This window comes from Oncorhynchus masou, chromosome 32 (assembly GCF_036934945.1).
Source record: "Oncorhynchus masou masou isolate Uvic2021 chromosome 32, UVic_Omas_1.1, whole genome shotgun sequence".
Lineage (NCBI taxonomy): Eukaryota > Metazoa > Chordata > Actinopteri > Salmoniformes > Salmonidae > Oncorhynchus > Oncorhynchus masou.
In genome coordinates, this window is record NC_088243.1 from 27,337,817 (window position 1) to 27,356,297 (window position 18,481).

Sequence of the window (18,481 nt, forward strand, 5' to 3'; positions counted from 1 at the left end):
CCATCTCAAGGCATCGGGTGAAAAGTTGAACTTGGACAATTTTGTGATGAGAATTTCATGGTTAACAGTATCAAAAGCCTTCCTTAGGTCCAGAAACACAGCCCAACAACGCCCCCTTTGTCCATCTTGGACTTCACATTTTCCAGAAGAAAGCAGTTGGCCGTTTCTGTGGAGTGTTTCGCTCTGAAGCCAAACTGCATGGAGTGTAATGTGAAGGGGCTGTTGTTGAGGTGGGCAATCAGTTGTTCTGCTACACACTTTTCAACAACCTTTGACACCACAGGTAGTATACTAATGGGCCTGTAGTTACTCACGTCAGCAGGGTCGCCCGATTTAAAGATGGCCGTTATTATGGCCGACTTCCATACCCTTGGAAACACCCCGAGATCAATAGATGTGTTGGTGACCTTAGTAATGGGGCCAATGAGTGACTCTTTGTAGTTTTTAAGAAAGGTAGAGTCCAGCCCAAACACATATTTGGCTTTAGAGTTCTTTAGTGAGCTAATCACCTTGTTCACATTTGACTCAGAAACCTCCCTTATGATGAAGACAGGTTGAGTGTCATTTACTAGCACTGAGCCCAATAAACCAGTGGAGGGGATGTATGTTAGTACCCTGACAGAGTCAATAAAGTAGGAATTGAAGGCTATTGCTATTTCTACTGCATCCTGTGTTGGATTGTTATTCACCATGATATCTAGTCTTTTTGCAGTGTTACTATGGTCTTTCCCTGTTAACCTTTTTAGATTCTCCCAGATCAATTTAGAATTTCCCTTTGCTTCACCAATTATGTTAATACATTTTTTTGCCTTGGCCTGTCTGATTTCTTTCATCACCTTATTTCTCAACATGGTAAACCTACGTCTGTCATGCTCTAATTTGGATCTTAGGGCTATTTTTAGAGCATAATCTCGTTCTTTCATCAATTTCCAGATTTCTCAATTTACCCAAGGAAGAGTGCTCTTTTGGCCAGGTTTGGATTTGATTTTCTTTAGGAAACCATTTATTGTAGTCTGGATTGTGGATAGAAAAACCTGACTATCAGCTTCCACGTCTGTTTAGGACAAGAGATCATTCCAGTTAATTCCCTTAATTGCGTTAATTCACTCTTAGAAAGCCGGATCAACTAAGAATACCTAACAGTAGAGCGGTTAAACCTGCTCTTAGACAGCTTTCTGGCTATAAGTGTCAGATTATGATCAGATAGCCCAGTAACCATATTGAATGATTTAGTCACTCTCTCTGGTTTATTACTGAACACCAAATCAATCTGTGTTTTAGAGCAACAAGTCACCCTGGTTGGCCCTTTAACTAGCTGTGTAAGGTCAAAGGTATTAGTGATCCGTTTGAGGGTTTTCCTACTAGACTTGTCTTCATAATTAATATTAAAATCTCCCATTCAGATGACCTCTTTCCCAAAATCAGATTCCCTAAGCATGTTATTAAACTGATCAAAAAAACACACTTTTGGTGGAAGGTGGCCTATACATTCCAATAAGGGTAAAATACATTTGGGGAGACAGTGTAACATTCAGGCCAATACATTCTAGTTCATTGTCACATGACCACTCAATTTGTTGTCGGATATGTTCTTTAATGTAAATCATCACACCCCCTCTTCCTCCTTCAATCCTGTCTCTCCTGAAGACATTGTAGCCAATCACAATCAAAGCAGCAGATAGAGAGTTTTTATGGAGCCGTGTCTCTGAGAGGCAGAGGAAGTCAAGGTTGGAGTCTGTGAGTAGATGTTGAATTTGATCTCTTTTTGGAATGACACTACAAATGTTCAAGTGCCCCCCTAGTAGTCCCTTGGGCTTAGCTCGTGGGTCCCAGACGACTCGAGAGTGATTGACACATTGAAAAAACGTGTTTTCTGACGGCTGGGTTTAGGCCGTTTTGATTAGGGGCAGTTCGGTAGCGCAATTAACAATCCCTCCCGCCTGCACTGGATGCGGGGAACTAATTAAAACAGCTTGCGTACCAGAAACAGAGTCAGGGATCGCATATAGCGACTTGGGTATGTTTGAAGAGTCAAAATCTATCCTGGAGCCGGGTGAGTCGAGAGAAACCATGGAACCATAGCGCTCACCCACTTCCACAGCAGCGACGATCAGTGGAGAGGCCATCCACTGCTTTCCACTCCGGTGAGTATAGCTGGCTCGGTGATGTTAGGCCCAGGATGGAGTTGCACATCCCCGGAGAGTGGGAGGGTAGTGCACAGGTAGTTTAAAAGTTTCCGATAAATGTTGAACTTGTGTTTGTTACGCCTAAACGGTTCAGTGGAATAGGGAGCGAAGTAGGATTGGCCATTATTCAGAACATTATGGTATGCTGTGTACTGTCCGCTCCCGTGGAACGGTGAACCAATGTGCTTCATGTTGATATATTCTCCGATAGTAGACTGATTGTGTCATCCCAGCAAAGACGCACTGAGATTATCAGTAGAGCAGCTACATAACTGACAATCATGGCAAAGTACTGGAGATAAAACACATTGAGCTTTAGCTCTTTCCATGAGTTACTTAGCTGGGGTCAGCGTACACCTGATGTTTTAGATAAAATAAACAGCATTCGTATGAGAAGCGGCACCAAAATTGACATAATTTGAGTCAATAGGAGGTGTACCTGTGGATGTATTTCAAGGCCTACCTTCAAACTCAGTGCCTCTTTGCTTAACATCATGGGGAAATCAGCCAAGACCTCAAAATAAATTGTAGACCTCCACAAGTCTGGTTCATGGCAGCATCTTGTTGTGGGGGTGCTCTGCTGCAGGAGAGACTGGTGCACTTCACAAAATAGATGGCATAATGACGAAGGAAAATTATGTGGAAATATTGAAGCAACATCTCAAGACATCAGTCAGGAGTTAAAGCTTGGTTGCAAACAAGTCTTCCAAATGGACAATGACCCCAAGCATACTTCCAAAGTTGTGGCAAAATGGCTTAAGGACAACAAAGTCAAGGTATTGGAGTGGCCATCACAAAGCCCTGACCTCAATCCTATAGAACATGTGTGGGCAGAACTGAAAAAGCATGTGTGAGCAAGGAGGCCTACAAACCTGACTCAGTTACATGGGCCAAAATTCAATGCAAATAGTTCAGCTAGCAAAGCTGTTAAGAAGCTTTTTGGACCTAGACTTGGCGCTCCTGTACCGTGTGGCAGCATGGTCCAGAGCCTTCCTCTCACACCGCCTGGTGTAAAGGTTATGGGTGGCAGGAAGCTTGACCCCAGTGATGAACTGGGCTGTACGCACAACCCTCTGTTGTGCCTTGCGGTCAGAGGCCGAGCAGTTTCCATGCCAGGCGGTGATGCAACCAGTCAAGATGCTCTCACTGGTGCAGCTGTAGAACTTTTTGAGGATCTGAGGACCCATGCCAAATCTTTTCAGTCTCCTGAGCGGGAATAGATGTTGTCGTGCCCTCTTCATGACTGTCTTGATGTGTTTGGACCATGATAGTTCGTTGGTGATGTGGACACCAATGAACCACGATCATCTCCCTTGTCTTGATCACGTTAAGGGAGAGGTTGTTAGCCTGGCACCACACTGCTAGGTTTCTGACCTCCTCCCTATAGGCTGTCTCATCATTGTTGGTGATCAGGCCTACCACTGTTATGTCATCTGCAAACTTAATCAAATGCAATTTTCAAATAAAATTGAATTATATAGCCCTTCTTACATCAGCTGATATCTCAAAGTGCTGTACAGAAACCCAGCCTAAAACCCCAAACAGCAAGCAATGCAGGTGTAGAAGCACGGTGGCTAGGAAAAACTCCCTAGAAAGGCCAAAACCTAGGAAGAAACCGAGAGAGGAACCAGGCTATGTGGGGTGGCCAGTCCTCTTCTGGCTGTGACGGGTGGAGATTATAACAGAACATGGCCAAGATGTTCAAATGTTCATAAATGACCAGCATGGTCAAATAATAATAATCACAGTAGTTGTCGAGGGTGCAACAAGTTAGCACCTCAGGAGTAAATGTTAGTCTTAATGATCAGCTATGAAAAGCCAACTATCTCTACCGCTCCTGCTGTCTCTAGAGAGTTGAAAACAGCAGGTCTGGGATAGGTAGTATGTCCGGTGAACAGGTCAGGGTTCCATAGCTGCAGGCAGAACAGTTGAAACTGGAACAGCAGCACAGCCAGGTGGACTGGGGACAGCAAGGAGTCATCATATCAGGTAGTCCAGAGGCATGGTCCTAGGGCTCAGGTCTTCTGAGAAAGAAAGAGAGAATTAGAGAGAGCATACTTAAATTCACACAGGACACCGGATAAGACAGGAGAAGTACTCCAGATATAACAGACTGACCCTAGCCCCCCCGACACAAACTACTGCAGCATAAATACTGGAGGCTGAGACAGGTGGGGTCAGGAGACACTGGCCCTATCTGATGATACCCCTGGACAGGGCCAAACAGGCAGGATATAACCCAACCCACTTTGCCAAAGCACAGCCCCCACACCACTAGAGGGACACCTTTCTGGTAAGAAGAGGGGTGGGGGTGTATGCCTTATGGCTAACGAGGCATGGTGCGATGAAAGAAACATACAGGAACTCAAATCCTTCTGTTCACCTGATTTAGAATTCCTCATAATCAAATGTAGACCGCATTATCTACCAAGAGAATTCTCTTCGATTATAATCACAGCCGTATATATCCCCCCCCAAGCAGACACATTGATGGCTCTGAACGAACTTTATTTAACTCTTTGCAAACTGGAAACCATTTACCCGGAGGCTGCATTCATTGTTCCGGGGGATTTTAACAAGGCTAATCTGAAAACAAGACTCCCTAAATTTTATTAGCATATCGATTGCGCAACCAGGGGTGGAAAAACCTTGGATCATTGTTACTTTAACTTCCGCGACGCATATAAGGCCCTGCCCCGCCCCCCTTTCGGAAAAGCTGACCACGACTCCATTTTGCTGATACCTGCCTACAGACAAAAATTAAAAAAAGAAGCTCCCACGCTGAGGTCTGTCCAACGCTGGTCCGACCAAGCTGACTCCACACTCCAAGACTGCTTCCATCACGTGGACTGAGACATGTTTCGTATTGCGTCAGATAACAACATTGACGAATACGCTGATTCAGTGTGCGAGTTCATTAGAACGTGCGTTGAAGATGTCGTTCCCATAGCAACGATTAAAACATTCCCTAATCAGAAACCGTGGATTGATGGCAGCATTCGCGTGAAACTGAAAGCGCGAACCACTGCTTTCAATCAGGGCAAGGTGTCTGGTAACATGACTGAATACAAACAGTGCAGCTATTCCCTCCGTAAGGCTATCAAACAAGCTAAGCGTCAGTACAGAGACAAAGTAGAATCCCAATTCAACGGCTCAGACACGAGGCATGTGGCAGGGTCTACAGTCAATCAAGGACTACAGGAAGAAATCCAGCCCAGTCACGGACCAGGCAGACTAAATAACTTTTTTGCCCGCTTTGAGGACAATACAGTGCCACTGACACGGCCTGCAACGGAAACATGCGGTCTCTCCTTCACTGCAGCCGAGGTGAGTAAAACATTTAAACGTGTTAACCCTCGCAAGGCTGCAGGCCCGGACGGCATCCCCAGCCGCGCCCTCAGAGCATGCGCAGACCAGCTGGCTGGTGTGTTTACGGACATATTCAATCAATCCCTATACCAGTCTGCTGTTCCCACATGCTTCAAGAGGGCCACCATTGTTCCTGTTCCCAAGAAAGCTAAGGTAACTGAGCTGAACGACTACCGCCCCGTAGCACTCACTTCCGTCATCATGAAGTGTTTTGAGAGACTAGTCAAGGACCATATCACCTCCACTTTACCTGACACCCTAGACCCACTCCAATTTGCTTACCGCCCAAATAGGTCCACAGACGATGCAATCTCAACCACACTGCACACTGCCCTAACCAATCTGGACAAGAGGAATACCTATGTGAGAATGCTGTTCATTGACTACAGCTCGGCATTCAACACCATAGTACCCTCCAAGCTCGTCATCAAGCTCGAGACCCTGGGTCTCGACCCCGCCCTGTGCAACTGGGTACTGGACTTCCTGACGGGCCGCCCCCAGGTGGTGAGGGAAGGTAACAACATCTCCTCCCCGCTGATCCTCAACACTGGGGCCCCACAAGGGTGCGTTCTGAGCCCTCTCCTGTACTCCCTGTTCACCCACGACTGCGTGGCCACGCACGCCTCCAACTCAATCATCAAGTTTGCGGACGACACAACAGTGGTAGGCTTGATTACCAACAACGACGAGACGGCCTACAGGGAGGAGGTGAGGGCCCTCGGAGTGTGGTGTCAGGAAAATAACCTCACACTCAACGTCAACAAAACTAAGGAGATGATTGTAGACTTCAGGAAACAGCAGAGGGAACACCCCCCTATCCACATCGATGGAACAGTAGTGGAGAGAGTAGCAAGTTTTAAGTTCCTCGGCATACACATCTCAGACAAACTGAATTGGTCCACTCACACAGACAGCATCGTGACGAAGGCGCAGCAGCGCCTCTTCAACCTCAGGAGGCTGAAGAAATTTGGCTTGTCACCAAAAGCACTCACAAACTTCTATAGATGCACAATCGAGAGCATCCTGGCGGGCTGTATCACCGCCTGGTACGGCAACTGCTCCGCCCTCAACCATAAGGCTCTCCAGAGGGTAGTGAGGTCTGCACAACGCATCACCGGGGGCAAACTACCTGCCCTCCAGGACACCTACACCACCCGATGTTACAGGAAGGCCATAAAGATCATCAAGGACATCAACCACCCGAGCCACTGCCTGTTCACCCCGCTATCATCCAGAAGGCGAGGTCAGTACAGGTGCATCAAAGCTGGGACCGAGAGACTGAAAAACAGCTTCTATCTCAAGGCCATCAGACTGTTAAACAGCCACCACTAACATTGAGTGACTGCTGCCAACACACTGACACTGACTCAACTCCAGCCACTTTAATAATGGGAATTGATGGGAAATGATGTAAATATATCACTAGCCACTTTAAACAATGCTACCTTATATAATGTTACTTACCCTACATTATTCTTCTCATATGCATACGTATATACTGTACTCTATATCATCGACTGCATCCTTATGTAATACATGTATCACTAGCCACTTTAACTATGCCACTTTGTTTACATACTCATCTCATATGTATATACTGTACTCGATACCATCTACTGTATCTTGCCTATGCTGCTCTGTACCATCACTCATTCATATATCCTTATGTACATATTCTTTATCCCCTTACACTGTGTATAAGACAGTAGTTTAGGAATTGTTAGTTAGATTACTTGTTGGTTATTACTGCATTGTCGGAACTAGAAGCACAAGCATTTCGCTACACTCGCATTAACATCTGCTAACCATGTGTATGTGACAAATGAAATTTGATTTGATTTTTGATATCTTCAACCACCAACTTACCATCCTGAGACAAGGCCGAGTATAGCCCACAAAGATTTCCGCCACGGCACAACCCAAGTGGGGTGGCCAACCCAGACAGGAAGATCACGTCAGTGACTCATCCCACTCAAGTAACGCACCCCTCCTATGGACGGCATGGAAGAGCAGCAGTAAACCAGTGACTCAGTCCCTGTAATAAGGTTAGAGGGAGAGAATCCCAGTGGAGAGAAGGGAACCGTTCCATAAAAATGGAGCTCTATAGGAGAAAGCCCTGCCTCCAGATGTTTGCTCAGAAATTCTAGGGACAATTAGGAGGCCTGCGTCTTGTGACCGTAGCGTACGTGTAGGTATGTACGGCAGGACCAAATCGGAAAGATAGGTAGGAGCAAGCCCATGTAATGCTTTGTAGGTTAGCAGTAAAACCTTGAAATCTGCCCTTGCCTTAACATGAAGCCAGTGTAGGGTGGCTAGTGTTGGTGTTGTGCCTGGCCATGCAGTCATGAGTGAACAGGGAGTACAGGAGGGGACTGAGCACGCACCCCTGAGGGGCCCCTGTGTTGAGGATCAGCGTGGCAGATGTGTTGATACCTACCCTTACCACCTGGGCGCCGCCCGTCAGGAAGTCCAGAATCCAGTTGCAGAGGGAGGTGTTTAGTCCCAGGGTCCTTAGCTTAGTAATGAGTTTTGAGGGCACTATGAGGTTGAACGTTGGGCTGTAGTAAATTAACAGTTCGCACGTAGATTTTCCTTTTGTCCAGTTGGGAAAGGGCAGTTTGGACTGCAATAGAGAGTGCATCATCTGTGGATCTGTTTGGGTGGTATGCAAATGGTAGTGGGTCTAGGGTTTCTGGGATAATGGTGTTGATGTGAGCCATGACCAGCCTTTCAAAGGACTTTATAGCTACAGACATGAGTGCTACGGGTCGGTTGTCATTTAAGCAGGTAACCTTGGTGTTCTTGAGCACAGGGACTATGATGGTCTGCTTGAAACATGTTGGTATTCCAGACCCTTGTGAGGAACAGGTTGAAAATGTCAGCAAAGACATTTGCCAGTTGGTCAACGCATGCTCGGAGTACCTGTTCTAGTAATCTGTCTGGCCCTGCGACCTTGTGAATGTTAACCTGTTTAAAGGTCTTATATCGGCCACTGAGAGCGTGATCACAGTCATCCGGAACAGCTGGTGCTCTCATACATGATTCTGTGCTGCTTGCCTCAAAGCACGCATAGAAGTAATTTAGCTCGTCTGGTAGGCTCGTATCACTGGGCAGCTTGCGGCTGTGCTTCCCTTTTGTAGTCTGTAATATTTTGCGAGCCCTACCACATCTGAGTAGTTCGAAGCCAGTGCAGTAGGATTCAATCTTAGTCCTGTATTGACACTTTGCCTGTTTGATGGTTCATCGGAGGGCATAGCAGGATTTCTTAGCGTCCGGGTTAGAGTCCCGCTCCTTGAACGCGGCAGCTCTACCCTTTAGCTCAGTGCGGATGTTGCCTGTAATCCGTGGCTTCTTATTGGGGTATGTACGTACGGTTACTGTGGGGAGGATGTCATCGATACACTTATTGATGAAGCCTGTTACTGATGTGGTATACTCCTCAATGCCATTGAAGAATCCCAGAGCATGCTGGTAAAATGGATTTTAAGTTTCCCTTTATTAAAGTCACCGGCCGTTAGGAGCACTGCTTCTGGATGAGCATTTTCTTGTTTGCTTATGGCCTTGTACAGCTCGAGTGCGGTCTTAGTGCCAGCATTGGTTTGTGGTGGTAAATAGACAGCTACGAAAAATATAGATGACAACTTTTTGGTAAATAGTGTGGTCTACAGCTCATCATGAGATACTCCACCTCAGGCGAGAAAAACCTCAAGTCTAAGGAAGACTTTTGATTTTGTGCACAAGCTGTTATTGACAAATAGACAGACCGCCACCTCTTGTCTTAACAGAGGCAGCTGTTCTATCTTGCAGATGGAGCGAAAATCCAGCCAGCTGTATGTTATCCATGTCGTCGTTCAGCCACAACTCGGTGAAGCATAAGATATTATAGTTTTTAATGTCCCGTTGGTAGGATAGTCTTGATCGGAGCTCATCCAGTTTATTATCTAATGGTTGCACGTTGGCTAATAGGACGGATGGTAGAGGCGGATTACCCACTTGCTGTCGGATCCTTACAAGGCACCCCGACTTATGTCCCCTATATCTCTGTCTCTTCTTCATATGAATGATAGGGATTTGGGTCTTGTCCGGTGTCTGAAGTAAATTCTTGGCGTTTGACTCGTTAAAGAAAAAAATCTTTCTCCGTGGAGAACAATCCACGTCCCAGGTGGCTCACATCTTTGGAAAATTTGTACATCCTGGATGACTGGGAGCTCACCCCCAGTGATGCGCTGGGTCATCCGCACCACCCAATTAGCAAGGAACTGCTCGTTTCAACAGTCTGCTCATGTCAGGCCTGAGTACTGTGTACCCCGTGCAGCAACTGGAGATTGTAAGGATTGTAAGGATGGGGATCATATGATACATTTTTTGGGGCAGTGAGGAGAGGAATTTTGAGATTCTCTGTATTGTACTGCTGCCTTCAATTAACCTCTTACATCTATGGGGGCGCTATTTCATTTTTGGATGAAAAACGTTCCCGTTTTAAACAAGATATTTTGTCACAAAAAGATGCTCGACTATGCATATAATTGATAGCATTCGAAAGAAAACACTCTGACGTGTCCAGAAATACCAAGATATTCTCTGTGCGTGCCCTAGAACGTGAGCTTCAGGCAAAACCAAGATGAGATGGCATCCAGGAAATGACAAGGATTTTTGAGGCTCTGTTTTCCATTGTCTCCTTATATGGCTGTGAATGCGAGAGGAATGAGCCTGCCCTTTCTGTCGTTTCCCCAAGGTGTCTGCAGCATTGTGACGTATTTGTAGGCAGATCATTGGAAGATTGACCATAAGAGACCACATTTACCAGGTGTCCGCCCGGTGTCCTGCGCCGAAATTGGTGCGCAAAAGTCACCTGCCAGTATTTTTCCATGGGACACAGAGAGGAAAGCAAGCTTCCACAAACTGCATATCAATGAAGAGATATGTGAAAAAACACCTTGAGGACTGATTCCAAACAACGTTTGCTATGTTTCGGTCGATATTATGTAGTTAATCCGGAAAAAGTTTTACGTTGTAGGTGACAATTTTCGGTTCGTTTCGGTAGCCAGACGCAATGTAGAAAACGGAACGATTTCTCCTACACACAGACGCTTTCAGGAAAAACTGCGCATTTGGTATGTAACTGAGAGTCTCCTCATTGAAAACATCAGAAGCTCTTCAAAGGTAAATGATTTTATTTATTTGGTTATCTGGTTTTTGTGAAAATGTTGCGTGCTACATGCTACTCAAAATGCTATGCTAGCTTTGCATACTCTTACACAAATTAGTCAATTTCTATGGTTCAAAAGCATATTTTGAAAATCTGAGATGACAGTGTTGTTAAGAAAAGGCTAAGCTTGAGAGCAGACGCATTATTTTCATTTTATTTGCGATTTTCAGAAATCGTTAACGTTGCGTTATGCTAATGAGCCTGAGGCTTTAGTCACAAACCCGGATCCGGGATGGGGAGTTTCAAGAAGTTAAAGGCCGAAATAAGCACATCTATACATAAGCAGTCATTTGGTTAACACTGCCTGCTAAACCAATTCATGCATTATTCAAGTCATCCACTCAGCTATTTGCTACGTGATTTGCAGTGGAGGTCACCTGACTCCAAGCAGATGGCGCTGGAGAGTAATGTATTGGGAGGATGCAGACAGTGGACTCCTGTTCCTGTTTGCTGCCTGCCTCGCTGCCCTCTACTCTGGGTAGTTAGGGGAGAAATTATCCATGGTGCACAGATTCCTCTGCTCTGGGGACTAGCTTGGCCAGGCTTCACAGCTCCGCTTACTGTAAACAGGACTGATTTCATCAGCCCACCCTCTCATCATGTCAACTCCTTTTAGAGAGTTTGTGTGTCACCAGAGTGTCTAAATAAACACAATCCTAAAAAGCCTAAAACATAATGCATGTTATCCAGTGGTGTAAAGTACTTTAGTAGAAGTACTTTAAAGTACTACTTATGTTTTTTGGGGGGGTATCTGTACTTTACTATTTAGATTTTTGACTACTTTTACTTCACTACATTCCTAAAGAAAATGATGTACTGTTTACTCCATACATTTTTACCCTGACACCCAAAAGTACATTTTGAATGCTTAGCAGGACAAGAAAATTGTCTAATTCACACACTTATCAAGAGAACATCCCTGGTCATCCCTACTGCCTCTGATCTGGCGGACTCACTAAACACTTGCCTCATTTGTAAATGAGTGTTGGAGTATGCCCCTGGCTATCTGTAAATTTAAAAAACAAGAAAATGGTGCCGTGTGGTTTGATTAATACAAGGAATTTGAAATAATATATACTTTTGATAAGTAGATTTAAAACCAAATACTTTGGGACTTTTACTCAAGTAGGAGCATACTGGGCGACTTTCACTTTGTCATTTTCTATTAAGGTATCTTTACTTTAACTCAAGTGTGACAATGGGTACTTTTCCCACCACTGTTATCTCCCTTGCTGTCTTTTGTCCAAAAACAGGCTATGAATGGGAGGGCTGCCTGTAAATGGACTCACCAGGAGATGATGTGTTGGTAAAGTAGGGGTATAGCTTTAAAACACTGATTATGGTTAACGTAGTAAGTTTACTTTCGGTTTTGGATGCAATTGTGTGTGACGGCTGTAACCGAACTATGAGCAATGATCTTTTTCCTCCGTTAGCCCACTACTATATTACTACCTCCAATGATTTCCAGTTAACTACTTCAGTGGCATTCCAGACTAATTCGTCATTAGCAGCGGATAAGATCCCCAAATGTGGGAATTACCCCAGAACATCTGTAAATTGCTCTGGTCCTGGAGCGAGCAAGTAAAGGCTACCCTGAGCCGTCCCGACTACGGTCTGGAGGCGCAGCGGGAAAGGTAACGCAGGTCTTCCTGTGAAGAGCCAGGTCAATATTGTGTACTGCAGGCTGAGGAAGCTGAAGGCCCACGGCTTGGAGAGTGCTAGGGAAGGGGCTGTGTTCTAGCCTAACCACTGGCGAGTCCAGCTGTGCACCTGCGTCAGTTGCAAGGTGGGCCAGTAAAGATGCTTCTCTCTTGAGATTGTGTGTTTTGCCATGATTTATTCAAAGCACAGTGCAGCCACTGTTGTTTTTAGCTATTTGATGTGGAACAGATTGCTGTAGCTAACCGTTTCATTGTTGTCTCAGCCCTTTGGATTGGTTAAAGGTGGAGAGCTGTTTCCATTGAATATGTGTTGTCATTTCTGCTCGGAGGGCCTGCTGGATGAGTCAGACACTGTCCTGGCCTATGAGAACCGAGGCACTATAGAGCAAGGAACTGCTAGTCTCAGGCCTGGCATAAGCAGACGGTTGAGTACTCTGGACAGCATTCAGCAACTGGATATTAACTTAAGGATGGGGACCATCTTTTTCATTTATTTGTTTGGCAGCTATTAACTGTAGATGTAACCTAACACAGGGTTTATACCATTTGATGAAAGTAAAATGTTTCTTCTATCTCTGAGTTAATTGAGAAGGAGACTGAACTGATGGCTTTCCTACAGCAGATTGCTGATGAAGGAAAGGTGAGGTGCTGTATGTTTGTTTACTGAGGACAAAATGTCTGGTGATAGTTCCAGAATATTTCCAATAATTCTGAGAGCACATAAACACAGCATAAGAAACCAAAATCTATGAGTAGCAGTCCATACTGCAGGTTACTTGACACGTCAGCACTGAATGATTGAATGTATATACTTGATTTGCTCGGGCCCAAACAGTAGCTGAAAAGCAAAACAAGTACTGCATTTGGTCGTTTACCTCATCCCCATTGAACCACTCCTCCCCTCTCCCTCTCAGGTCATCACAGCAGAAGCCATCCACCAATTCTTTGGGGAGCTGATGAAGAAGAGGCAACAGATGAACAGCTGATGTCATTCTGATCCACGGTGTCCTGTTGTTTACTTGTGCAATTTTGTAATGTTACTTTGGGTTCATAGCAAAACAGTTCTGTCCACCAAACACCTTCTGCTTTAAATAACAGTGCTGCTATAAAATATGCTGTTACTGAGGTTTATGAAGTTGAAAGTTTTGCCCAGAAAGTTGTTCTCGAATGGCTCTCCATGGATTTCAAATGGCATTCCATGTCTCATGAGAAGCTGAAGTAGCACGCTGTTAGCAGGCTTGGAGAGATGCTGATGGAATCTATAGTCATTTTAGTCATGGACTTACTGTTATTTGGTCAATTATGTCTTAGTTGTCATTAGAATTTCATAATAATGTGACACCTGATGAGGATTGCACTGCACTGCACTGCAATGCACTGCCATTCATATTGAAACAGATCCAGTATGTGACCATTTCATGTTGTCGCTAAGCAGTCCTGTTAATTAAACATTTGAATAGTTCATCCAGCATACTCCGTGACGTGATTGTGTGGCTACTTGTCCTCCAAATACCAGAAGGTACTTCTTTAAAAAAAAAAAAAAAAACTTTTTACCCCTTTTTCTCCTCAATTTTGTGATATCCACTTGGTAGTTAGTCTTGTCCCATCACTGCAACTCCTGTACGGACTCGGGAGAAACGAAGGTCGAGAGCCATGCGTCCTCCGAAACACGACCCCCGCAAAGTCGCTCTGCTTCTTGAACCAGAAAGTACTTCTTAGATTCCTGACTCAATGTTATTCTAGGTTGAACTCAATGACTTAACACAGTCTAGAATTATATTGAAGCAGTTTATTTCAAAGATGCCCAAGTTCATCACTGTTATGCACCTTTTGAGGTAACAGTAGAAAAATAGAACCAGTGAAACTAAATACAACTTAGTACAGGAATCTACAGAAGTGTTTTATATAGATCAAACGAGTACAAAGTACCTGTTCAATTATAAAATTCTCAACAAATAACCAATCACAGTTCCAGAGGGTTCAATTTCAAAAGGTACCAAAAAACCCACTATGTAAACAAATAATTAGCTATATGAGTTTTGCAAAGGACTATTTGATGCAGGTTGGTAAGCTTGTAGAAAAGGCTTGCATAGGATATCAGTCACTTCAACAAAAGCCCAGTTTGTGGCAGGGGAAGGCACTGACAGCAAAAAGAGAATGTGGAGGCTTTTTATTCAAAGGGAACACTGTCCTGGAAAATAAAGCAACTAACCAACATGAACATGAGGAATCTGAAGTTTAGAATGTTTTTTTTCCCAAAACAAACTGGATGGAACAAAAACATGTTTCTGCCCTGCAACTTCATTACTACATGGCAGAGTGAATATCTACATGTTCCTGCGCTAATTTAAAAATCCTGTGCTAGATTTAAAAAATAAAATGTATAAAATCTACACAATCGTGGTATTCTCACCAATATCAATATTAAACAATTTCCATAAAACAAAACATTTAAGAACAAAAATCTGAGTGATTATTCTTTCTAGGTGAAATGTGGTTCTAAACAACTTCACACTGTAGTCCTCCACAGCTACAAAACAGCTGAATAATTCATATAAATCCACTAAGATGTAATAACAAGGATTTCTGTTGTACAGTATAACAAATTATTATTTACAGGCAATGCTCAGGATTTCTGAATGGTAGAATGCAGGTGATGGAGGCCATACAATTTTATTTACTAAAGAATGATTTAGGTGTTCTGGATCCCTTTTGTTCTAAATTCATTTGTTCATATTCCCCCATGTGAAATGGATTGTTCCTACAGTGCAATGTTGCATCTTTATGTATCATAGTTTGTCATAGGAGAGACAGGTGTGGGTGATCTTACAGGCTCTGATGTGTGCACTTTGGTTTCTGTAGCAACAGGCCGATAGCTCTCATTCAGTATGCCATAATCTCTGATGGCAGAGAGAGAGAGAAAGAGCAGGTCTTTGCAGGTCCAGGATTGGCCAAAAGGTGGCGTGATGGTGGTCACATAGAACAACCAAAATGAACATTAGACAGAGTACATTGGAATAGTGTGTGTGTGTGTAGAGGCTGTACAGAAGAGTCACACTGACAACTAGGAGAGCCAGTAGTGGCATCACGCTTGTGATGAATTCCGTTTGGTCACTTCAAAATGTGGATTAAGGCTTCTAATTGTTAATTCCATTGAAAGAGCAAGATGGTTTCAAGCATATTGGCCATACACTTCTATGGTCGGTCACTGGTTAATCATCTCAGAGCCTCATGTTGATATGTAAATACAGACCTGATTAAAGATGGATACTGAGTCTACAGTACTGATACTGTTCAAACAGTTGCCTGGGAGTACGAAACCACACACACGTTCTGCTGAATACAAACATCTCCTGACGAGCGCGTTCAATCACACACCACTGTACAACAGTTGCCATGGCACCCTTATCTTTCCCAGTGTACCACAGTCATCAACCTATGCCCTCACCCTCCTGTCTCAGTCTGAAAACCTAGGCTCATGCTTTTGTGAGAATATAAAAGCCAGAGACTGTGCAGAAGCAGTACTGGTGAGTTCTGGACACAAACAATAACCCAGAAGATGACCGCGGTATCCAGAGAGAACAATGACAGCCTGTACAGACCTACTCCCCATCTGATCCACTTCCTGCCTAATCCGAACCAGCCAGAGCCTAGTACTCATCACCAGGAAGGGGAAAGCAAATGTAACTAATCAGGTGAGGTACGTACTGGAGGAATGCTACAGGAAGAGAGAGGAAATACAAATGAGAGGAGCAAGAAAATACAGACATGTTTTTACATAACTTTATCATGAAGATAACGCTGTTTGGAGCTACGTGCTGGTGTTCACTAGTTTATACTGAGATCCTATGTATATATCTCCCAGGTAAAGTATATGCTGATAACTACAGTCCTTATGTATATTACATGTCCTCAGCACATATTTCAGCTATATTATACAATTGTTATGATCATAACACATCGTTGTAATGATATGATCTTCATTCCTGACTCCCACATCTAAGAGGTTACAACAAACCTCTGTGTGCAACAAGGCTCAAGGAAAATAGGCAAAATCCCTCCTAAACAGTACTGCTGGAATGATATTGTAAAACTGCAGCACTGAGGTTGGCTTCGGCAAGCTTCAATTCAACAGTCAGACTGAAACACTACTGTCACTGCTGTTTCTCTAACCTACAGACTAGATGCCGCTAGTCTGTAACAATCAGAGGAGACGTGAGGTGAAGACAGCACTATGTCATAACGGGAGGGCTGGAGGAGGTGGGATATTTACACACACAATCTATAAATAGAAATCATTAGCCAACCCTTCACACACTCATTAGTGCTCTGATGTCCATGACGGGAGGTCATTTTCCCCACCTTTCCCTTTAGACAACTCAACCCCCACTCCTCTCCAGGGGTTAAAGTGCTGACTTCTTGTAAGGGTAGTCAGGCTTGTTAGGCGACCTGCGGTCTCTGTTAGCCTCCTCGCTAACACTATTTCTATGAGGCTGCTGGGCCCCTGACCCTGTGAACTCGCCAGTAACCCCCATCTCCTCCTGGGGTTCACTGTGGGCCGACGGCCTCTCCTCATACCCTTCTAGGTTTTGACTAGCGGAGCCCCACAAGTGGCCAAGGCCGTGAGTGAGGTCAGTCTCATTGTTTGATTGTCCTCTGGGGACATGTCCTGACTTGGCATGGGAACCAGAGGGATTAGCCAGAGCTCCATTCTGCCGCTGAGGGGGCAGGCCCAGCACGTCCAAGCGCAGGGGGTCAGAGCATGCCTCAGCTGTCCATCCCTGGGTGTCAGACACATAGGAGGGAGGGAGGCTGCTGGAGGGGCTGTGGCTGTAGAGGTCTGGCCCTGCGAAGGGAGGAGCCAGGGGGTGGCTGGAGGTCGGGGTGGTAGGTCTGCAGGAGAAGTCGTAGAGGTCAGGGAACTCTGCCTGGGCCTCCAGCTTTGGCTCTGGAGCGTGCCTCTTACAGGAGTGAGTATGGCCATGGCTGAGACGAGTTGAGGGACAGGGTCCGGGGGGGAGGTGTGGGGTCGGGGTGGGGCCATGAGGGGGAGGGTTGTGACCGTCCCTGTTCCCCATACGGTGCTCCCTCAGGGTCATGACAGAGACACCCAGAGCGATGTCAGGCATGAACTCCCTCATCACAGGCTCCATGCTCAGCTGGAGAAACAAAAAGAAGCACACAAACACAGCTAGTTAGAGTTATACAAGACCACAGCACAATACACTTCTACAGCTACACTGACCAAATGCAATCCACACACACAGCATGACATGTGGACCTTCACCTGTGGTTCTGCGAGCAGGGCTCGACACATGGCCTGGGGATTGGTGCAGTCTGGAGGTGGAGGCCTGGGGGCAGAGGGGTAGTCAGGGCTACCATGCTTGACTGAGGCGTGGAGCTGGGTGCGGTTACAGGGGTAGGAGAAGGAGCGGGTGGGGGGTGGGACGGGCACACGGGGCCTCCATGCCCCCTTCAGCTGGGCATGGCTGGGAGTGGCAGGGGGGTGGTATGGGGGTGGAGGGGGAGGCAGCGGGGGGTGAAACCCAGCCAGGCCCTCCAGGTCTGAGAACATGCTGTCCATCGCTGGGCTGCTGTTGACTCGACAACGTCCTGCCTGGCGCAGGGCCAGAACCGGACTCTCGTCTCCAAAACGCTCCTCTGGGAAGAACTTGAAGGGGTTCTGAGAATAAACAAAAGATTTTGCATTGGTATCTAAATGGTCTACAACTACAATGCATACAAGTCATCAGCATAGTACACCAAGTCTATCAGTCTATAGCCTGGTTACTTTCTCAGACCTGGTCCTCCCTGTACCCGAGGGTGTTTCCCCTCACCTGCAGTAGCTCAGTAGCCCCGTCCGCCAGGCCAAACTCCCTCAGCACACGCAGCTGCAGCTCATAGCTGACAGTGGCCCCCTCGCCACAGTTGAGGGCGTAGGCCCTCTGGACCTGGTCTGTGTGCCTCAGCTCCTGTAGCCTCCGGATCATCTCCTTCACCACCGCCAGTCTGGGTACTGACAGGACACACACACAGAGGATTAGTGGAACATGTCA

The 18,481-nt window shown here is 45.5% G+C and overlaps 1 protein-coding gene across 3 annotated transcripts in view; it reads right to left on the reverse strand.

Annotated features, from left to right (window-relative positions):
- Nucleotides 1-14,194: 14,194 nt before the first annotated feature.
- The window catches only part of LOC135525825 (BTB/POZ domain-containing protein 7-like), a 56,410-nt gene continuing 52,123 nt past the window's right edge, over nt 14,195-18,481 (reverse strand). For all 3 annotated transcript variants that reach the window (XM_064953719.1, XM_064953722.1, XM_064953720.1), the window contains 3 exons: nt 18,263-18,441; nt 17,713-18,108; nt 14,195-17,584 (listed from right to left, as the gene is read on the reverse strand). In XM_064953719.1, coding sequence (XP_064809791.1) covers nt 16,829-17,584; nt 17,713-18,108; nt 18,263-18,441 — 1,331 coding nt within the window. In that variant the 3' untranslated portion in view covers nt 14,195-16,828. The remainder of the gene's footprint in view (nt 17,585-17,712; nt 18,109-18,262; nt 18,442-18,481) is intronic.